General features: G+C 39.1%; 1 protein-coding gene across 3 annotated transcripts in view; it reads left to right on the forward strand.

The window, feature by feature from the left end:
- The window catches only part of SENP6 (SUMO specific peptidase 6), a 72,764-nt gene extending 60,875 nt beyond the window's left edge, over positions 1-11,889 (forward strand). For all 3 annotated transcript variants that reach the window (XM_041477445.1, XM_041477446.1, XM_041477447.1), the window contains 5 exons: positions 2,196-2,299; positions 4,395-4,483; positions 6,641-6,709; positions 6,913-7,063; positions 9,309-11,889. In XM_041477445.1, the coding sequence (XP_041333379.1) occupies positions 2,196-2,299; positions 4,395-4,483; positions 6,641-6,709; positions 6,913-7,063; positions 9,309-9,509 (614 nt within the window). In that variant the 3' untranslated portion in view covers positions 9,510-11,889. The remainder of the gene's footprint in view (positions 1-2,195; positions 2,300-4,394; positions 4,484-6,640; positions 6,710-6,912; positions 7,064-9,308) is intronic.
- Positions 11,890-23,765: the final 11,876 nt, after the last annotated feature.

Below are 23,765 nucleotides of genomic sequence, written 5' to 3' on the forward strand. Positions count from 1 at the left end.
AACTATTACCAGTTGTATAGTTTAATCTGTATACTGCAGGCAATTACAACTTCAATATCTTTGTGGGTATAAACAGTACTAACTTCTATTCTAAATATATTAATTTGTGATAACATTGTCACTGTTCCTAGGTGGTCTTGGAGGGGTGCTGGTGGTGCATGTAGGTGTGTTCTTGTTCGAGTCGATTTTTCATTTCATGTATGATTGTACCATTTACGATATTGCTGCTATATGATGTGGTCTCATGTCTTGGATGTTGCTACTGTTGCTTGTCTGTAATTAGTTGGAATGTGCATTATGACTGGTTTTTGCTAGGATTATATTTCTTGGGGTTTTTTTTCTGGCTGCATTGTATTGGCAGCTGGTGGTCATTCTCTTTCTAACTTGAATGCTCCGATTCTCTTGCTCAACTATTGAAGATGGTGCACCCTTTCATTAAAATGGATGTTCTCAGGGGGCACAGTCCTAATTTAAGGGTGAGATTGACTCTAAGGATATGTTTAGGCAGCTAAATTTAGATGCACTGTATTTAAACTTCCATTTCAACCAGATGGAAGGTAGGCATTCTGCCTTTGGTTATCTGAGCAGCCTTCATCTGTTGCTCCAAAAGGGTGTGGATCTTGACCGTGCCAAATCCATCTGTAAGTTCTGGATATCCAAGGATATCTCAGAAGATTGTATGTGCCTCTGCTAGTGTAGTCAGTGAAGCCAAGAGACTTTTTCTTCTCATCCTACAGCAGATATACAGTAGCTGTTCAGTTAAGTAGCTCTGTGCTCTGATGATGAGTTCCTGACATGGAGACCCTAGGTGCTAACTATACATGGGAGCCTAAATTCAGATGGCTTGATCTCAAACTAAATCCTGGTGTTGAACTTGTGAATCTGTAGAAGTTCATACCTAAATAACTTTGAAATCATCCAATATTACTTATCTAACCTTTTTTTTTGCTCAGTTTTTGAGCAAGATGTGTTTTTGTCTCAATACTTATTTTTTCTGAAATTTGTCAGCAATAAGTCACATTAGTATATGACCTACTTCTTATGCTAAGGTCTTTTCAAAGGTACTAAATAAGACTAATTCCCAAGTTTTTCCCTGTGGAGCTTCACTGGTGACCTCTTTCCAAAGTGTTACTTTAGCATCTCTTTTGAAATGTTCTTCTCAAATGTGTATGTTCTCCTTTTTTTTTCCACTAGCTACTTCAATGCCCTATTTACTGTTCTTACAGAAATTCTAGTTTCCTTTAATAGGTAATACGTCCTCCAATGACACCATAACCAATATTATTTTTGTCATTCTTTAGACGTATTACAATAGCCCATTTCTAGGAGGATTTCAAGTTTTGCTGGCATGAATTACTTATGTTTAATTTATTTCCACAGTTTACTGTTTTTCCCATCAGAATCTGTTCTGAAATCTTATATGTTAGTAGTAAGACTAGTGAGCTTGTAGCTGTCTGTATTTGCTTCTTGTAGACAGGTAGAGCTAGAACATTCATTTTTTCTTTTTCTTCTTATGTTGTTTGCTACTAAATATGTGACTAAATATATAGAGGTTGTTGAGAGTGAATTTACAGATAATCTTTTATATAACAAACTGAAATATTTCTAAGCTGCTGCTCCCAGGAGAGCTGATCCTTTGTTCTGCCCTCCCCACCAGTATGTTCCCAAGCTGCCTTTCCCCTTTTACCAACACAAGTCTTCATATAACTGCACAGTGAACTGGTGGAAGAAATTATTCCATCCCAAATATTATTAAAAAATAATAAGCTAGTGACTGTGTTTTTCAGTGCAATCCACTGTGTGTGTGGATGTATTTGGTGTTACGAAAGGAACCAGCAAGGGATAGGAGTAGATGGTCATTTTAGAGAGCATATCAGAGTGGCCGCTGTGGTAGCAGTACCAGTTTAGACTGTTATAAAGGCTCCATGGAATTACGGGGAAATTTTGCAGTGGGTTTTAGTCCAGGTGTTTCAAGTTTTTTTAGGTGTTTCACACAACAAGAAGCAGTTTCTGTTGTGCTATTAGAAAAAGCTTTTCACTTTTGTTCATATGCATGAGTAAATTATTATATCTTAGCTGTATCACAGTTACTGTGAACAATGCTGAGGAAATCTGAGGTATTTAAAATGAGTTTGGTCTTCAGTGATGACATAGTATTTGATATTTAAATATTCTGCTGTCTGTGATTGATACAGATGGATTGCACAAAATCAGACTAAACTATAGTGAAGACTCAGCTGATGGCAGTAAACTAAACGAAGATGAGCTTATAGATTTTTCTGAAGACCAAGATAACCAGGTAAAGAATTTAGCAATTTTATTTAGGAAATGTGAACTGTTGTGCTGTATTTTGAATGGACAGCTTAAAAGCGATGTACAGATTGTGAATGTGTATTTTCTAAAGCTACTTATCTTTACAAGTGTCAAGTGCAAAGCACTGGTTACCTACAAAAACTGCAGGTTAGCTGACAGAGTGGGTTATACATTTGTTCATTTAACTGTTTAATAGAAAACTGCTGTACTGATCCTGCATTTAATTTTGTGAGTCTTTTGTCTAATGACAATACTACACAGTTATTTTAGTGGGAACTCTGAAAGTCAGTACACTTCTATCTTTTGTCTCCCTCACTCCATGTTCATCTACTAAACCCAAGAACAAGTTACTCTTCTTTCAGCCGCATTTCCTGGATATAACCAGACACATTTATAAGTATGTGCTACTCTCTTGTTTTGTTTCATTGGTGCTTCTCCTAATCAGATTTACACAGCATGGATTTATAATCAAGTACTATTCTTGTTCATGTTGGAAAACATGTAGATTTTAAAGCTGTGTGAAGACTGAATATTAAAACGTCCCTGACTCACTCAGTGCTGGATATGAGGGCATAATTCCATAGACCTGCTGCTTCTGTAAGTTTAAGTTCAGTGTGAGCAGGCCAGAAGTTACACGCTTGCTCTTCCTAATTGGCTTGCCTGCTCATGTTCCAGGTGTATGACCTTTTCTGGACCTCTGAGTCCAGAACAAATGATTATTTTTCAATCTGCAGCTCTCTGCAATGACTTCCAAGTAGCTGTGTATATGTGTACACATATATACGCATAAAAGCTCCAGTTGATGTTGAAACCTAAACCAGCTGTTGTTTTCAGCTGGACTTAACCCATATCTCCTGTCATGCCACCTGTGCAAACATTCTGAGTTTTGCCTGGTGAAACTGCCTGTCTGTTTTGTAGCAGATAGAGTTTCCAGAAGATGGAGAATAAGTAGTACAGTATTTCGAGTCTGAAATACATGGCGTGAAGGCAGGGAAGCAAGTACATGGCCAGCTATGTTCCTTGAGGAAGGCAACAAATTCCAAGCTCATTAGTTCCTGTGTAGCTTAGAACTTAATTCAGGCAGAAGCTGTCACTGTCACTATTTTCTAGAATGCACAAAGCAAGTGTAGAAATGACCATGACAAGCTGAGTGGACCAACCTTTTCATCTGCAAAAAAGGAGTTGAGGCTGCAACAAAAACAAGTGTACAAGGAGCTAGGCAGTAGTTCCTAATATGATAACATATTAATGACATAGCTTGAGGATTTCAGTGCCAAGATCATGTGTGGTAATGAAAGGTACAGAATACACACGAAAATGTTAATAAATCATGCTGGTACAGGGATTCCCATTTTTGGAAAGGACCTCCTTCCCCATAATGCAGTGATCTGTGGAAGTAATGTTGAACTCAATGGAAGAGTGAAAAACTATGGATCACTGGGATTCTTTTACATACAACATCTTAGTGCTTTTGTTCATAAAACTTCCATATCATTCACAGCAATCAGTATTGAAATCGAAAGGCCAGAGGATATTTCCAGGCTTGTGGTGTGACCGTTTTTGCAATCCATAGTCCTGTGTATCGTGGATTAATTTTCCTTGCCCTAAGAACCAAGTTGTTGCATTTTGGAGCAAAAACAGAGATTTATTTCTCAGCTTGTTGCAGATCTTGTCTCATTTCACCTAGAAGAAAACTTACATACGAAACTGCCAAGCAAGTTTCTAGTATTGACTGGCAAGGAAAAGCACTGATAATTTGGATTAGAACCAGATAATGGAGATTTGCCTCTTCTAAGCCAGAGGTGTTTTGAAAATGTCACTTGCATTTTATAGTTTCATAGTCCTTAAATAAACAGCAGCATTCAATCCATGTCATTCTAGCATGAATTTCAGAAACCATGTGACTAAAAGTTGGTCAACTTAACAAACAGTAAATAATTTCAGATTAAAGCTATAATTTCTTCATTAAACTCAGTTACTGGTCTTGAATGAAAATGTTAAATGTAAGAATAAATTCCTTTGCATCTGTTTGAAAAAACAGTATTAGCTTCTAAACACCTGTAACAACATTGCTTCTGTAGGAAGACAGTAGTGATGATGGTGGCCTTGTAGATGATAACTGTAATTCAGAAATGGGACAATGGTACCTGAAGCCAACTATCTGCAAACAGTAAGTATTAAAACAGTTAAAATGGAGATTTCATAGAAGTTTATGAAATATAAAAGATAATAATTTTGATAAATAGTCATACATGAACATTCATCAGCATGCTGTTAGGGTTTGAGAGAGAACTTTATATTAAAATCTTCAGTGAGCAGAAAATTTATTGAATGAAACTACTAGTGAAATAATAGCCTTTTTGGTTTCTGTTAAGCCTGTGTGCTGCATCAGGCAAATGAAGATTGTTTCTTCCAGTAAGGCTGTTCTTTGGTATTTTGCACTTGAATTCCTACAAAAACAAGGTGCAGAAGCATGTTCAAATGTATCCTATATTAAAAAGCAGATTAATGTTTTTAAATTAAATAATTAAATTATTAGTGAAAATATTTTTATCACTGCTCAAATTAGTAAAGGAAAATTGGAGTAATTTTTAACTGCCCCCTTTTCTTATCTAAATAAGATAACTGTTCCTCTTTATTGTCTCTCTCTCTTGTTTTTTCTCTAATAAAAGTGTTCCACACTTCTTGAAAAATTTTTATCTGTTCTGGATTTGAAAACTTTTCTGTTTCAATATTTGTTACCCAGAAATAATTTCTTAGGAAATATTTACTGCAGTTCTTTGCCGTACGGTGTGACAGATGCATGATTCGAAATCCAGAAATATTGCTACTAGTATTGCTGTCTTGACAGTTTTCTTTGGGTTTTTTTTTTTCATAATTTATCTATTTTTGTATTTCCTTTCTTGTGAATACAAGGTTTACTAGAAAGGTGAAGACTTTCACAGTACACTCACAGTACATTCTTAGGAGGCAGAAGAGAATTACAGATTTATATATGTTATGGAACATATGACTAAATATGTTTTCAAGGAAAAGTCCATCTGTGTTGTGTTTTAAGAATATTTATGCGCTTCTGATTATAGCTTGGCCAAATTTGTCCCATTTTGATGACAGATTATCTGTACATAATACTTTGCAGCAGACAGTATCTTAATACAGTGTGAAATTTCATAACATCTTTGATGCTTAAGTATCAAAAGTCATTAAGAACACTTAAATACTTTATTATTAGCATATTTTAAAATTATTTCTATATAAAATAGAAAATTACCTTGAAAAGGTCGTCACTTCTTCCCCCTGGAAAGTACTTTTTTTAAGAAGAGCATTTTAAAGAGCATTTAATGCTTTTTAAAGAATCGTACCTATATAAATACTTCTATCACAAATTAAAACAATCAAATATTATTTAAGTGATTATCTGTTTATGCCTAAAAAATTGCATACATGTAATTTAGTTTATAAATGCAAACATACCTGTGCATAAATGCATGCAGATATTTCGTCTGAATTTTCTAGTTTGAAGGTTCTTCAGACGATACTTTGAATGTGTATGTGTTATTGTTAGATAAGAAAAAACAGATTTGTGCAAAGTAATTGCATTTATTTATCCCTCAAAATACATGCTACATACATGCTGAAATTCTGAACTCTGGTATGAGTTAGCTTTGATGTATAAATCCAAATTGCATATAAGGTGGCTAATAAGATTGCTGTGCTTGTGGCACCTGAAAAGGTAGTGTGCTTTGGATCGAGTGATAGGATACCAGCATCTGTAGTGTGCAGGAGAGGACTTGAGCAGACTTGGTTATAGATACATTACTTTTTAAAGTCTTCTTAATAGATTTGGTGGGTGTTTTTTGTATATCTACCAGCTAGATTTCATATCCAGACTGGAATCACTTCTTGAACATGCTTTCCTAATGCTTTTCTTCTAGTGTGCTGTGGAGTGTCCCATCTATCCTCAAGCTGCTACTCCAGCAGGACATTTGTGGGCTCTGTGCCTTACTTCCTCTTGCCAGTGTCCCAGATACCTTGTGCACCTAAAAGAGCATTAGACACCTGAAGGTGTTTAAAGCAACTGTAACAAATTGTCTGACAGTACTATATTTTCTAAGTACATTCCTAAGTGTACTTAGTGTATGGTTAAATATAAAGATAACTTGCTATTTAGTTATCCCTAGTAGGAGGTTACAGCAGTGCTGGCAGAACTTTGCAGTATTGATCTAGTTTTGTTAAGGCCACCCCACAAACTATTTCTCTGTAACATTGTGTTTTTCAAGCTGCTGTAAAATACTGTGTACTTAAAACTTGTGTTCTTCTCTGTTAGGCCCTGCATTTTGCTTATGGACTCACTGAGAGGCCCTTCCCGGTCAAATGTTGTGAAAACACTAAGGGAGTAAGTTTCCTGTCTGGTGCCTGGGGCTTCTTTAGTTTGGTTTGGTTAGGGGTTTTTTGAGGGGTTTTTTTTTTTGGTTGGGTTTTTATTTTTTTTTTTTTTTCGTTTGGTTTGGGGTTTTGGTGGGTTTTGTTTGGATTTTTTTTTTCTGGAAATTCTTCAAGGAATAAAAAGAACTTAATTTGCATGGTCTTTTATTGTAGATATTTAGAGGTGGAATGGGAAGTGAGGAAAGGCAGCAAAAGAAGCTTTTCCAAAGATGTCATGAAAGGTTCCAACCCAAAAGTGCCACAGCAGAACAACTTCAGTGATTGTGGAGTGTACATCCTCCAGTACGTGGAGAGCTTTTTTGAGGTATGTATGTTCTTGAAGCTATTCTTGATTCCTGCAACAGTCAAATATAAGCTGTGAAAATGATTACATTTATAAAAAGCTCCTAGTGTAGCTCAATACCTATCAATGAGATTATGCATTATAAACTAATTTATGCATAAACACACAGAGTAACCTTTTTGAAAATAAACTAACCTTTTTAGTTGCACGCACATAAAAGAATTGTAAGCCATGAAATTTTCTGAGAGAATCTAAAGAAAACACATTTGGAGTCTTCCTTTCTGTTCTTCTGCTGTGTACCCTTTAAAACCATCCAGTAAGAACTTGAGCTCAAAATCTAAACTAAAAATGCACTACAAAAAGCTTAATTTTCCCCTGAGAACTGTGACAGAATAAATTCAGAAATGTGACAGAGGTAGGGGATTTATGTTTCTTTTGGGGGTGGTTTTTAACTTACAAGAAAACATGTAAGTGAAATCATTACAGTTGAATGCCACATCTTGTTTCCCTTGAAGGAATTGTTTGAATGCTTACTTCCTTGCAAGCTGACTTGGTCTTCAAGTTACAGCTCCTTTCACAAGGGGAGACATTAGCACCTTCTGGTCTAGATTGGGAGGAGAAATGATGGTCAAGTGAGATGCTGCCTGCATGGGACTGTAACTCTTTAGAATCCCTGGTGCTTTAGAGCATTTCTAAACTCTCCTGTAGCTAACCTTTTCCTGGAAAAGCTGGCAGCTTATCCATTCCTCAGCCCTCCCTCCCTCCAATCATACATTACTCAAGAGCAGTAAGGCTTTAGCAGAATGCATTCGTGCAAATGGAAGGCAAAAGCTTTGCTTTACTGATGAGTTCCTGAGAGCTTAGACCAAGTGCCTCCTGTTTTGTTCACTGGGAGTACGAGGAGCAGCCAAGTTTTATTAATCCATTCCTTTTTGGAATGGTTTAATAAAACTTCCTCCAAGTTTTACTAGTCCATTCCTTTTTGATAATTGCTGGATTATGCCAGGCTGAATCCCTTGTCCTGCCTAGTCCAGCAGTGTGCAGCAGCTTTGTCTGCCAGAGAATAGGCGTGATACATACATGTGTCAGAGGGCAAATCGCAGGATATCCTCAGAAGTAACTCCAGTGGGGAGGGAAGACCTGAGCTGGCTGCACAGTACTAGACTGTCTCGAAGTTATTCAGCGAACAATTTCAGCTTCTTTGTGTTTGGAAAATTGCCCACAGTCTCATTTTGCACCAGCTCCACAAACTTGGAAGGAGAGTATGTGGGAGCAGGTGCTGAATCTGATGTTTGTGAACATCAGGGGCCGCCAGGGGCCGCTGCCGGAGGGGCAGCGCTGCTCCCCGAGGACCTGCGGGGCGAGGGGCAGCACAGCACAGCACAGCTGGCCTCTCACCGTGGCACTGCTTGTCTTCCCCGCACTGAACAAACACAAAAAAAAAGGTTGCTAGTGCAACATTAAGCACTGATACGCCCCTGCGAAGAATGCCGGTAGTTTTTTTTCACAAGCAGTCTTGGTGATCTTACCTCATTGATGAATGTAATTCACTCTTAAAGAAGCCTGATGATGTAAACTGGAATACAGAAAGGGAGGAGTTTCTTTGAGAGACAGCACTGTTCCCCAGATTGTCTTTTGGTTAGGGTGGAATTGTTGTACAGTATCACTGAAGAGGAGTAGAGAATGCTTCATTATAATAATTATTGTAATTATTTGGATGAATGTTACCTAGCAAGAATACAGAATGTAAGTATAATAAGCATTGGTGGTAGGCAGGAGCTTTGCTTTCTAGGGTGAAATCTAAATCTGTCTTGCCTAGTTGGTCATGATTCTAAAGGCTGTTTATAAGAAGAGAAATGTTCTGGACTCCTGATCAGCTCTAGATTTTGATGCTTTAAAAATGTCCTATATCTTTGTAGTAGTTTTCTCTCTCACTCAATCTTTTTTTTTCTCTTTTTTTAAAATTAGGATAGTTTTACACATTTATGTAGACAAGTGCTTTAGTCTAAAAGTTGTAGCAAACACAGTAGATTGTTCAGGCATCCTTATAATCAAGAGTGTGATCTGGATGGATTTTAGTCTGTAACATACTGAAGCATGATTGATTTTACCATAATTATACATGTACAAAACACGGAAATTGTAGAAATTTTGTTCCATGCTTATGGAATGAAGTGAGGAAGAATGTAGTCTTCCTCACTATAGTTTCCTTCAGTCATTTAGGTTATAACTCTTAACTGTAATATCCAAATGACCTTTTTTTCAGAATCCCATTTTGAGTTTTGAGCTACCAATGAATTTAACAGACTGGTTTCCACGCCCAAGAATGAAAACCAAAAGAGAAGAAATACGAAAAATAATCCTGACTCTCCAGGAACAGCAGAACAAAGACAAGAAGGGACAGAAAGACCCAAATTCAATTTTGCAGGAAAAGACAGAACAACTTACCAACAACAACTCAGACTGAATGTTGTATCTGTTGCATGTTAGCTCCACAATCAAAACTGAAACTTACATTTCTGTCTGCCCAGACTAAAGATTTGGCGTGTTCTCTGCTCAAAGTTACTTGGGAATGTTTAATGCCTGTATAAATGTGTGTCATAAAATGGTTTAATTCCCACAAAGATGTGTATTAAGTGAGTCTGTACATATGTTAATGAGGCCAACTTTTTCAGCATTTGTAATTACTTTTTTTCCACTTGATAGGGAGCTTTTGTTATGTATTTCTGTTAATAGAACTTAAATAGCAACTTCTAAACATAAAGGAAATAAAGAAAATATAGGATGAAATGGTTACCTTTTTCTTTTTCAGTTAAGTTTTAATGTTACATGCTTAAGTAACACATAGGGAACGATTTGGTAGTGAGAGAATTAATTCATATTTTGACCCTATTTAGTTGCCCTTTCCGAGATTATTCTGCTTGCGCTACCGACAATAATATGGGTAAGTGTCTCAATGTACCATGGCCTCTTGAGAGGGTGATTCCCATCCTCCCAGGATCTAAGTGTAGGCAGTGTCATAGTTCATAGGACTGCTTCAGATTTGGGGGTTTAGAAGATATGCATTGCAATTACAATTCCACCCTTGCTTTAGTGGGACAGGCTAAGGAAGGGGGAGAGTGCTCTTTGACCAGAGGTAAACTCTTCAAACAGTATTATAAAAGTGGTTTCAATGAAGTGATCTTGAGTGACTCTATTAAATCATATTTTGTGGATCCCAGTTGTTGTACAGGTGTATTTTGAGACTTTCTTCATTATAAAATTGTATTTTGGTAAGTGTACTTGGAATAGCAGATTGCCCATATTACATTTTCTATGTTACAATTCTGAATGTTACATTCATATGTGCTTTATCTAAGTAATGAACATTTAAAAAGAAAAAAAAAGTGTATGATTACTATTTTTTCTAATATCCATGCAAAAAACCAAAATACCAGTGTTCATTGCTTGCTTGTTTGTTCTTGGCTTTACGTAGCATCAGACTAATGTAGGGACTTGCTTGGATATTTCCAGTGTATTTTGATTTTACAACAATCTAAAATGTCATTGTTGCTTAAACTGCAAATGTAGCCTTTCATCCCTGTTCTAGAAAGGCTTTGTCATTGAAGTGAGGAAAGTAAGAAAAGATTTGTGCAAGAATATATTATCTCCAGTTTTCTACTTATACAGATATATTTGAAGGGAACCAGAAAGTGTCACTTCTCAGGAAGGAATTTGTGGGAGTAGAGAGGGATCTTCTGTCTCTCCTTGCGGCTAATATTTTCTCTCCTGATTTTTCTGCTGGAAGGTCATTTACTGTTCCCTTCTCCCAAAGAGAAGCAGCAGAGAGTTCATTAGCAGAACTCTGGGCCCCTTGAGATTTTATTTTTGTACACGACATCCAAGTCTAACCCAGTGCTTCATGGCCTCCATGAGTTTTTATTCTCACTAGACCCTGAAAATACAGCTGCTAATGATGTTACTTCCAGGGTATGCATTCCTGCACAGAGGGCTCTCTGTGACTCCCTCTGTTTACAGGGGGTTCTCTCACCAAGGCAGAGTGGTTGCACATAGAGCAGTACAACTGTGGGCTGCTCATCTTTTGTACAGATAACCTGTGGGATTTAGGGGAGTTGTTCATTCCCTGGTTTCTCTCGCATAAACCCTGGGCCCATGGAGATTATGTAAGCACCACATATATGTGTTCTGTTAGAAATGACTCCTGCAGTTTTCTTGTTGAAAGAATGTGGGGGCAATTTCCTGGACTACAAATTAAATACGTAATGTGCACACCTCTGAGTTGTTTCCTCCTTCAAGTTTTTATCCAGTATTCTTGCCACTGGTGGGGAAAAATAGGGATAAAATAGTTCCAGATTTTGGAAATACAGGGTGTTGTGTATCTGGCTTTAGTGTAACAGACATATTGGAATAGTAGTTTATACAAGAGAGGGAAGGAAAATAATTTCTTTGAAATAGAGGAGAGAGAATTGCAGGTAGAATGTATTCCTTCCTAGTCTAGGCTTTCCCAGTGGTATGTTTAAAGTATATGGAATATATCCACATTTCATCGATACAGTAGTTTTCCTTTTTCTGATATTTGTGATGGAAGTTCATATTTTGATGCTGTAGAACTGTTTGGCTCTCTTAATGGGAATGGCCTGGTGCTTCTTCTTTTTTCGTTCTCTTTCCTGTCCTCCCTTTCATCCTCCCTCCCTTTTTACCCTTTTCCAAAGCTGTGAAGAAAGTGTTGGATTTACTGCCGTTCAAGGTTAAAGGTCTCAAGATCTCCAGTCACATACAGCAAGCTAATATACATGTTAAATATAGGAAACTTATTTTTTTAATAAAATGTGACGTTAATAGAAAAACTACAGAATTAAGAATGAGTTATTTAAGACCTTCCTGATTTGGTAACAAGCTCACTACTGCATGTGCTTGGTAAGTGTTTTTTATTAACATGATGGTGGGCAATGCTGCAATGTTTTGCAATCCTAACAAGTTTTACCAGTGCCTTTTCTGAATCAGGTTTATTCAGTGGAAGCTAGTAGGGTGGGGACTCAATAAGTCTATTTAATAATTACATGACAACACATGCACTCTATGGAAAGTGTATGTTGTATATTTCTTTAGAGGAGTCAAGCTTACAAGTGCTTTAGGAGTAGCCTGACTGCATTCTGCAGTGTAAGGGATCAGATGGCCACCTAATTAAATGTATCTGTTTGTATTGTTTTTCAGGTTGGGTAGAATAACAGTTAAGAATTCCTATTAAGGTTTTAGATTACTTAGCATAAAAAATGCATGTACTTGTGGTGCACATTTGCAGGATAGCCGCAAAAGCAGAAGAGACATCTAAGTAGTCCCTTGTGACATTTCTGTTTTTCCTGCTGAGAAACTGAGCACACTCTTTAAAAACCAGAGACTTCAAACAGACTTGATTTTTGAGATTGCACTACATTCTTGTCTAGAAAGAATCTGACTTCCAAAACATTCAGTAAAAAAGAGAGAAAAATCAAACAAGCTTTACAGCAAGGTGAGGAAACTATGGTGTTGATTTTCATTTTTTTTTATGTCTTGTGTAGCAAATGAGTAAAGCAGAAGATGTGTGATTTTTAATTTCTATTAATATAGTACCTCTGGAAACTGAAATACTAGACTTCTTTTACAAACAAACAAGCAGCAGTTTCCTTCATTCAATATTTTTTTTCCTCTGGTTTTTAAATAGAGTTTATTTTTGGTCACTGGTTAAAGCTTTACATTGATAACATGACACTTGTATTTTATCATGTAACAGAAGTAGGTATAAAGATGCTTGCTCTTTGTAGCCATGATTATTGGGAATGGTGAGAGGTATTGTGGAGGTATTTATCAATGGAGTCTCTGATAAAAGATTTTATTTTTATTTTGGTACAACACTTTTTATAAGTCTTCAGTGCTGCATACTCAGTGCCCCTAAAGGACCTCTGTACAGTGAGTTGAGTTCACAAAGGTGCTTCTCCCATTTTTTTTTATTTACCCCATCTACTTCTGGAAATCAAAGGGAATCTGATGTTACAAACCACAGCTTTGAAACAGTAAGAGTGAGGCAACAGCCATTTTACTTACCTCTCACCACCATATTTTTGAAGTAAATCCATTCTGCTTTACTCAATAATGCCTGCTGAAGGTGAAATGAAAGATTTCTATTTTCTAGGCTCCGGTCTGGTTAAGGGAGGATGTAATCTAGCAAGGTGATTGTTCTCTCAGTTGTGGTCTCTTGTAGTTTTCTGACAGCCTTAATTTTGCTTGGTTTTAACACATTTGCTTTTGGAGTTATGCAGCCCTGTGGTTACAAAAGGAAACTGGGTAATGTACACCATTCCTAGGGATTCCGTATTCCGTTTTGAGAGTAATTGCTAGCCACAACCTAGATTCAAATAACTAGCCTGTTCCTTTGCTAGTGTATATTTTCCCATTTGTTTGATTGGTTTTTCCCTTAGTTTTTTCTTTTTTCCCCTGTGAGATTCATAGTTGATGTACCTGGAGGAGAGTAAGCAGTGCTATTTGCAATGCATGATGCTTAAGAAGATAGATAAGCTACATTCATACATGAATATATATGAACAGAAGATTATCTGGATTTAAAAGTATCCAGTTTCTAGTAAATGAGACAGACTTGACTTACCTGCTTTTTTATTTTTTGTCTTCCATTCTTCTTTCTTAGTTGTTAATGTTTATTAGTCATTATGTAACTCTCTAGAGTTCTTTGGGGTATGACTTTATTTAAACAATCATCAGGTAATTCATTCAGCAGTGGCAGGAAAGAAAACTATTGCAATTTTCAAAATAAAAGATTCTTGTATATCTGCAGCAATAGGGCTGAAAGTACGTTATAATTAGATGGTTTGTTTTAATAGAATAGCCAAATCCACATCGTACATCTGTCTGTTTGCACAGTGTCATTTTAGGTGATACTTAAAAGTTCAATTTTCAGGACCAGGATCTCTTTTACTGTTACCTGACTGGATAAGGGTAATGGCAAGCAGACTAGTTTGACTCAGCTGAGCATTTATTCCCCATAAGCTGTGAGGATCCACTTGGAGGAAAAGCATCATGCTCCAGCCAGCCTGAGCTTCCTGCCTGCAGAGTCTGTGTAGACTCTGGCCTAAACATCAGAGATTAAAGCATGTGAGATTTTCCCTAAGGTACACCACTGAGGAATTTATCAACTATTTACACAGAACTGTATCTGTTTAGAACTGTATTCTAAGTTTAGGAACTTAGTTTACTTTTGCACATATACTGATCTCAACTACATATACTATAATTAAAGATACCAATGTTGTCTCACAGCAGTAGCTTGCAAATTGTTAGCAAACCTCTACCCCATTGTCTCCCAGATGTAACTGTTTAAAACAAGCTCTGTGACAGTGCCTGTTTACATCAGGCTTCTCTTTCCTAACTTAAATTTTGAAAAACTAGCCTGTTTCCCATATCTTTTTGTGTATGTTAGAAATGCAGTGGTATCCTGGACAGGGACATTGTTATACATTGGACCAAACCTATGACATTAATTATTGGAACTCTCAGGAATTCCTTTGTTTGGAATTTCAGGTTTCTAGGATCTAAATATTTAGGATCATAAAATGGTTGGGCTTGGAAGGCACCTTAAAGATCATGTAGTTCCAACCTGGCTGCTGTGCACAAGGACACTTCCCACTAGACCAGCTCAGAGACCCATCCAACCTGGCCTTGATGAATGCCCTGTTTATGTAGCAGACTGAAAACAGTAATTATTTTAGTTCTAGAGAACTTCATATTTGCATGTTCAGGCCAGGAAATTTATTTCATACTATACATCAGTGATATGGCAGATGGTGTGTCAGTTTTGTAATACAAAAAAGGCTGGCTAACCCCAAAAGAGCACTATTACAAGATGGCATGTTTCTCACAGAAAATGGCACTAAATAGCTCATAAATTGTACTGGAATGCAAACAAATGGAGTATGTTTTTTACTTAAATGTTCCTCAGTCCTGAAACTTAAACTGCTTTGTAAACAATATTGTAATAATATCTCAATGTCACAAAAGGGCATTAAAAGGCCGTGAGAAGTTGCACAGCTTCCTCCCATCCTATCAAACCACTGAAATTTTTAAACTTCCAACAAAATTTGTACTGCAATTGAATGTTTAGGTTCCAGAATCAAGAAGACACTTCTAAGCAAATGTCTGTAACAATGTGTTGAATGTGTTTGTACGGACAGCTTATGATTCAATATTTAATTAAAAAGTCATATAGCTTTTTAATTTTTTCCTTCTGTGGAAGCCAGGTCTTTGTTTTGCAAGGACAGTGTTCTGTGGATGAATTTATTACCTCATTTTTGGCTCTACACCTTACTGTACAGTATTTTAGTGAGTTTTTCATTCTGCTCTGTTATTCTCCACCTTTCGTACATGGTTAATGAAGTTGGGTGCGGTATACAGTTAGCCTGATTTCTAGCTTGCTTTCTCACTTGCATCCCTGTATCTTGCTTGTCTGTGTAAAGCAAGTAAGTTTGTGAAGTCAGTGGAAGTTCCCTATTTCCTAGGGACATTATTGAATTCAAATAGTTTCTTGAACATTTTTTTCAGGCCAGTAAAATGATAGGTGGGGTGAACTTGGATTTGTTCTTATTTTGTCCAGTCAGAGTTGCTCCATATCATTATCTCCATATTGCAAGTTAACTGCTGGAGTTCAGGGAAAGACATTAAAAACAGTTTAACTAAGCTAAGCTACTCTAAACTGCTGAAATTCATGCTTCAGCTACTGTCACTTGGGAGCATTGAAAAGTAAGCTTAAAAAGATGCTTGCTGTTTACTCAGCTACTTGAAAGAAACCAGTTTTGTGGTTAGAACTGTTTGCTTAGACTGAAATTCTATTGACCTGAGATTTATCTGAAGCCAGTGTTGAAGAAGGTGTTTAATTCTGTCTTCCAGTTTCTTGCTCTGTTCTTTACACAGTGAAGTGCTTTCAACTGTACTTGTATAGAGCTGTTGTTTGACTGCTCTGAGTTTGGAAACTCTGGCAAATCTGACCCTAAACATCTCAAATTTGGCACCTGAAAATAAGGATGTAGCTAATGATAGCTGGAAAATACTTGTCAGTAACTTGCCAAATGGATAATTTTTCTGTAGCAATAGGTCACGTGCTCGTGTTTGAAAACCATTACTTAAGATGATTTAAAAAATGATACTTTTTTTTCATTACATTCTCATGAACAATATGAATCATATAGCTCATAGTTGTCTTTACTGTGAAATTTTAAGTTACCTAAACACTGTTAAGTTCTCTAACAGACTTCGCTTCTGTTAGTAGTATCTGAAAAAAGTGTGATCACAGAAGTGGACTAAATTACAACTCCTTATACAGTCTAAAAGTTTTTGGATGCTTTCTACCTTCTTAGTGCTTATGTTTGTGTGGCTTAGTGTATGTTTTGCACTGTGCACACTTTGGTTTTTCTGACTTCCATTGTCAGTATATGATGGCCACTCCTAGAACTGATGCCACAGTTCTCATTTTTGTTTCTCCATAAGCAGTCATAGTGTGTTGTCATTTTCTTGCTTACCTAGATGAAAACATGTGAGAGGAGACCTTGTTCTGCTGTTTTTTTACAGAATTTACCCAAGCATCACTCGTCCTTTGCATTTTCTCTCCTTCCAAATCCCTGATGAGATCCCTTGTATACTGGCTCTTCTCCCAGTCTCTCTTGGCTCTTACAGCTGTTAATCTTTTATCATGTCTCTAAGCTCTGTGTTCTAGCTACACTCCAGAAAAAAAGCCACTGCTATCTTTTTCCCTCGATGATCCTGTGTTGCCAACTTCCTCAGCAGAGAAGCTGAGGAAGTATGGGCTGGATGAGCAGATAGATGTATTAAGGGCTGAATGTCTGAACTGGAGGTGTGATCTATGGTACAGTATCTAGTTGGAGGCTGGTAACAAACTGACCAGAGGCAATGGACACAAACTGAAACAGAAAAGGTTTTCTCTGAGCATCAGCAAACACTTTTTTACCCTGAAGGTGACCAAGCACTGGCATGGGTTGCCCCAAGAAGCTGTGGAATCTCCATCCTTGAAGGTACTCAGAAGCTGTCTGGACATGGTCCTGGGCAGCTGGCTCTGAGGGTCCCTGTTTGAGCAGGGGATTGCACCAAGTAACCTTCAGAAGTCCCTTCTGACCTCAGCCACTCCGTGCTTCTGTGAGTTTGCTCTGAGTTCCTGTACTTGGTGTGACAAACCTGGCTGGTGCTGCAGAGGAAATAGCAGGCAGTGTTGCTGTAGGAGTGCTGCAGTTCCAGGCGTGATGTTCTGAGAAAGAAGCTACAGGGGTCAAGGCCAGCCCACATCTGATGCTCATCAGAAGTTCACATCTTCACAAAATCTGGTTGCATTTCAAGAGTGTTGGCAAAAGGCACGGCTCTGGTATAAAACACAACTTGCTTGCCAGATTTAAATCTATGCTACAAGTCTCTGGGCAACTTTATTAGAAAGTATAAATCATGTTACTGTTCTTTAACTATGTGAGCAGAAGCATTTTAGCTAGCATTCCATTTGCAGCAAATACCTAATTTAGAAAACTTTAAACTGGGCAGCCAAAGGTTAGTGAAGGTATTATAAGCAACTGAAAGCTAAATGCTGCAGGTTTTGATACCTGCTATTTTTCTGGAATAATTTGAGTAGTAGTGCAATTCCTAGAACTGTTTGTGAACAGATAGGGGATTCAGATTATTAGCATATTTAGTAGCCGAGTCAGAACTGGACAATTTGGCACTCTCTGGGCCAAACAAGCATGCCAGGAGAGAACGTCATGCTACAGTGAGTGTGTAACTTGTCAGTGAAGTTTGCCTTATCTTGCACTTAAAGTCCTACCACAAGGGGTTGAAGAGCTGGTGGTGGAATTTAAGTGTGGGTGTAAAACCCAGCTCAAGGGCTGCTCACCACCAGGAAATAACTCAGGGTGAGGGTTAAGATAATCTAGTTATCCTACATATGGGAAGGGTATGGGAAGCAACTTGAGTCTGTCTGTGCTTTTGGTAGCATTCAAGTGCATGTGTAACTGCACTGCAAAGAAATAGAGAGAGCTGAAACAATGTGCTGCTTTGGCAGCCTATTTTTCTGGCAAAAGAGTTCATACAGTAATCAGGGGTCCCCCAGTAAGCTTGTTAAGTGGTTTGCCCAGATGGATAGCATCAACAGAGTTCACATCTTTGAGAGAGGATTTATTCAACAAGCAATGTAAATTAAACTCTCTCTGTTCTGTATAATAACCCTACAGTGATAAGTGAAGGCTAGACAGGAGGGTGGTGCCTGCAAGAGCTTTGCATTCCTACCTTAGTAGCATTAGCAATCTTCCTTTTCAGCATTTTTCTCATCCATATTTTTTTTTGTTTTCTTGCTTCTTACATCAATATGAAGCTTAGGAGAGCTACAGCTGGACCCCCATATTTTGTGAATTAGGTTATTGCCAGACCTCCTCTGGTCCCTGCCCAAAGATGTGTAAGAATTTCAAGAGGATTACTTATTTCTCTTAAACTTGTCTTTCCCAAGACTAGCTCAAAAACTAAAGCTAAAAATGCCTAAAATGAGCAGTCTGAAATGGGATGGGAAAAGAAGTCCTCCAGGTATGTTTAACAGGATATAATTGTTCAGGAACACACTAGATGAACAGTGGCTTTTACAGAAAGATTTACAAATTAGTTAATAAGCCCACAGAATTCCCTTTGCCAAGAAGTGTGAGAAGCTCTCAGTATCATGATCTCAGTACTGAATCCATACTGAAGTTCATTTAACTGCAGTTGTTAAACATGGAGCAGGTGAGTTCCCCCTGCTCCATGTAGGAAGGACAGCCCTATTCCTGACATCTACAGCTCACCTATTTACTGCAGGCTACTTTTGTTTTTCAGATGAGCCTGTGGTTATTTTATTGGCAGCTGCTGTTCATCACTGAAAAGGAATTCCATGTAGGTGATCACAGAGTGCATCGTGGGAGAGTGGGGGCAGGAAGCTAAAATTAAAAACCAACTCTGTGGTAATTGCTATTGTGTGTTATCTGAGTGGCTTTTCCCGGGTTCTCTTTCCTGCACTAGAGCTCCTCCCTGTCCTCCAGATGATGTATCTAAACCGGTGGGGCCCATTCTCCTTTTAAATATGCATGAGAGTGGGCCCATGATATCTTTGCCAAATAAAAGCTTCTGGCAGAAACAAAAGAAAATTCTTTCCCCAGAGACATGGGGCGTGTTCCACCAGGAATGGAATCCATCTGTCTTAAAACACTGGCTCCAGGAATATCGTCCAGCTACCCTGGGGTACTGTAATCTCATTTTCCTGTCCTCACCATTTGAGTTTATAGAATGAATTCACTCACAAAAGTAAAACAAAAAGCAGTGGACTTCTGAAGGATTGCAAGTTCACAAGTCAGGGATTCCCCTTACCTCCTTTCATGCTATTATTTATGCAAGGTTTATTCTCTGGAGCTACCCACAATTCAAAATAATCTATTTGCTTAATTGAATTATCCTTTAAGGAGAGGAAATTGAAAAATGGGGCCAGTCCAAGAGACTTAGTCAAAAAACAGCCTCAGAAACCAGTCACACATTGCTAGGGGTGAAAATGCAAAACCATTGATCTTCCTAAACTAACATGTTGTCCAAGAAAAAACTACTCATGAATTGAAATGTAACAGGAAGACTTTAAATAGGATCTCTTACTTTAAAACATAATGTCTAAATTTTTTTGTAACTTGTATGAAGCGGTTGAAATACAGAAGGCCTGTGGAAAAGTTATTAAAAAATATTCAGGCATAGTCAAAATAGATGTTTATGTAAACTCTGCCAGCAATAGGAAAAAAAAAAAAGGATCATTTCACTACTGTCAAAATTCGAGAATTATGTATGTGCAAATTACATTAAGTAAAAGGGAGCAGATAAAATAAGACTTGCACATTTATTTCCAGTAAATAATTTACATGATAAGGAAATGAATGGTGCTTATCTAGAGTAAGCCTGCTTGGAAAGAAACCAAAGATTGATCCTGGAAGGAACGTCATCTACTACTGCTAAAATCCCAGCAAATTTTCTTGTTCTTTCTCTGAACATAAGCTGCTCAACCTTGAGCCAAATTAGAAAGGTTCTTTTGCAAACATATGAACAAGCTATTCTTTATCCAGACAAATAATAGATAAATTGTGCTGGCAGCTTCAGTAGCCACATTTGCAAACTCTGCATTGGTAAGTCCAAAACTGTTCTATAACCAGTGACTTCAGTTTTTATCAGAAACTGAGTGTAAAACTATAAAATAATTTTTGGGGAGTATCTAAGTGCTAAACCAGAATACTCAGCTCTTAGGAAATGCCAAGCATTGCTGCTGGCAAGCTGTGAGGTGTTTTACCGTGACCACATTACACAGATACAGTGTCATTACATCACACTCATGTACACTTAGAGTATGCCAACAAAACAGTGTAAAGCAAATGAACTTCTGGCCCCACATTAAGTCATCAGCTGTGACTTAAGTCAGTGCCCATGGACATTTTTACAGGCAGAACTTTACCATTACATGTGACGTGTAAAACATTTGTAGCTATGTGGAATCCCCAGGGAAAGCTAGCTAATATTAACATGATTCAAACACAAGCATTCCACCTGGATAGATGCATACAGTAAAGGCTTGAAATCAATGTCAAACCAGACTTTTGCATTTAATTTTTCATCATAAAGTATGAGGAGAGAAACTGAGCAGTCATGATAGTAAACATTTAAGAACAACCCTCTCAGGAGTGAAACTTTTAATGCAAGTACGAGGGCCTTTACCTTTTCCTATTTATATTGAATAGTCTGAAGTTTGATCCACTGAGTTACACACAAGAATTTCACTTTCATTGAAATTTAAGTAGGACATTGTATAATATTCTTTGAAATGAAAACATAGGTAATATCCTCTCAGGGTTTTCTGAGAACTCACCTGGAGTCCTTTACCTGCCCAACTTTTCCAACTACCATTCATCAAGGCCAGGCTGGATAGGGCTTTGAGCAACCTGGTCACGCAGGTGTTTCTGCCTATGGCAGTGGGGCTGGAGCTAGATGGTCTGTAAGGTCCCTTCCAACCCAAATCATTCTGTGCTTCTGGGAACACAAACCTAATAGCCTCTCAGGGTTTTCTGAGAAATCATCCAGGGTCCTTCACCTGCTCATTCTTCCAGACTACCATTCAACACCTCTGACAAAATATGGTGGTTCCTCCAATAACACATATTTTAAAAAAATATATGGCAACTTTAATGACAAAAGCTGTTTACTATCCATAACTACCTGGTGAGTGAAGACACCTTGGACATCTGAAATATTGTCAGTTCTTTGTGGCAGGGCTACAAGAAGTGCACGTGCATGTCAAAATGCTTGTGTTGTATTATTGATCTTTCTGCCTTTGGAATGCTTGTGGAATTCCTGGTAGGCCATCCAGAACGTGGAGTTTGCACATTGAAGTCAGTGCTTTTATAGCTCTGGCTCTTCACGAGAGACCCTCTTGCTGTGGTGTGTACCGTGTGAGCCTGCCCCGAGTTCCAGCAGCGCTGACACGCCACCTCTGTGTGTTACACTTGGCAGCGGAGGCTTCTCCACTGCTGTTTGCCCTGCCTGGTGCACCGAGGTGTGGGAGGAGCAGGGTGATGCTGAAGGCACTCTGCCCTCCCTCCCAGCCTCCAACTGCATCTGCTCCTTACACAGCTGTTAAAGACTGCTTGGCAGCTCCAACCCATCCGCACTGTTCCTGGTGCTCTGAAAAGTCTTGGTTAGACTGAAATTACAGAGGTTCATCCAATTTTCCTAGGAATGAAACCGTAAATGCTCCCTACATACAGGCAATGGGTACAGTAAAACATGTTTTGCCTTTTTTTTCTCTTTCCACTTCCCCCCCCCCGCACCCCCCTTAAGTTCTTGCACTCCGATTTCACTTGTGAGTCTTCCTGTATTTTCCCTGAAGATTCACAGAACAGATGTTGCTGTGTCTTGGGGTATTTTTAAATTTCCCAGGGACAAAAGAAGGGAGAAAGTAGAGACATGCCTCTTCTGATGAGGGAGAGGCACATCAGAGGGTAAGATAGTGCTCAGCACTGCTTGGATTGTTTACACTGGAAGTATTTTGTTGGTTGTTTCCTGACATTATATCCTGTTTTGCTAACAGAGGTGGTTTTAGCCAGTCACCAAATTTACATTTTCATTTACTTGTCCATTCACTTCTTTTCCCCCCAGATAACAATTATCCTTATCTCTCTTTTACAAATAAAAGTAAGGCTGACCATACAAAGTACTGAAAGGTAATGCCAAAGACAAACTTCCGTGCTCCAGAAGTTATACAGTGCTTTGATTGTCCAAATTGTCAGCCATTCTAAATTATGTCAAGTGAAGACGCAACCACCAAATTCACCTTGCCACTTTGCAGGCAATTGGAATGTTTTAAAGACCAAAACAAGTCCACAGCACATTTCAGGAGTTGTAGGAATGTTAATCTGGACACAGGACTGAACTCCACCCGTGCTCTGCCCAGGATGCAGGAATTACTCATGCACCTAATGCACTGCCATTTTCCTTCCTTGTGTACATCCACTCTGATCCTTGACAGAACCCCCTGAGTTCCCCCTAGAGAAGCCCCTGGGATTTCTCTTTGTCCTCTACAAGAGGCCAAAGCATTGTTATGAGTATCATATCTACAAGGGCAGCTATGGCTTGAAGAAATGTGTGTAAATTATTTATGAGCTAGTGGCTGTACCCACAATGTCCCTGGTGTTATTGAAACACTCAAAAGGATGCTGTGAAACACTCCTGCTGAAAGAAGGGCTGCAAAATCAAGGAAAACACAAGATTTTGAAGTATTAACTGGTTTGTTTCCCATTGCCAGCAAAAGACATATGAGCGAACCATCAGGTGGAGAACAAGGAGGGTTTGCACGTACAGCCGAGGTGATTGTGCTGCTTACGAGCTATTGTGGGGAGAGAAGCACGGTGCTATGGTAAAGCTGACAAACCAGCTGGCGACGCCAGGAATGAACCGTGGTAAAGCCAAGGGACAGGGAGGTGACGCAGAGCTGTGGCACGGGAGGGGTGGCTGTGAGTAGCACCAGCGGTGTGACACCCTGGCTGAGCATGATGCAATGCCGCCCACTGGGGCCACTGTCCCCAGGTCACAGCAGCGCACCGGCCGCAGAGATGAATGGCTGGGTGAGGCACACGCCGGGGCAATCCCGCAGAGCCCGGGCTGGCCCTGGGCTGCCTCGCAGGAGGTACAGCGGCACAGGGCTGGGGCAGGCCACGTTCTGCCCTTCAGCAGCGGCTGCGACCACCGCTGCTCCCGTGCGCCAAGGCAGGGCCCTGGGGACACGGCAGGGACCGCACAGGGCCAGGGCGAGCCTGGGAGAGGAACCGGGCTCAAACAGCCTCTGACTCCCGAGGTTTGCGCAGCAGGAGAGCCGCCACCTGCTTGGCACCTTTCTTTGTGGGGCGATGGTCAGTAAAGACAAAGACAGCTCCCAAAATGACCCTTTATGTAACGGCATCGGTAAAAAATAAAGGAAGGGACCCAACTCACTAACAATAACACGGGCCAGCCCCTCAGCACCACCTCTGTCGCGGAGGGCGCGGGCTGCGGGCTCGGGGCGCCGCGGGGCCGGGGCTCCGGGCCAGGCAGCGCCCGCACCGAGAGAAGGCCGGGCCGGCCTCCCCGGCCGCCGGCGCTGCCCCCG

This window comes from Pyrgilauda ruficollis, unplaced genomic scaffold (assembly GCF_017590135.1).
Source record: "Pyrgilauda ruficollis isolate IOZ18807 unplaced genomic scaffold, ASM1759013v1 scaffold40, whole genome shotgun sequence".
Classification (NCBI taxonomy): domain Eukaryota; kingdom Metazoa; phylum Chordata; class Aves; order Passeriformes; family Passeridae; genus Pyrgilauda; species Pyrgilauda ruficollis.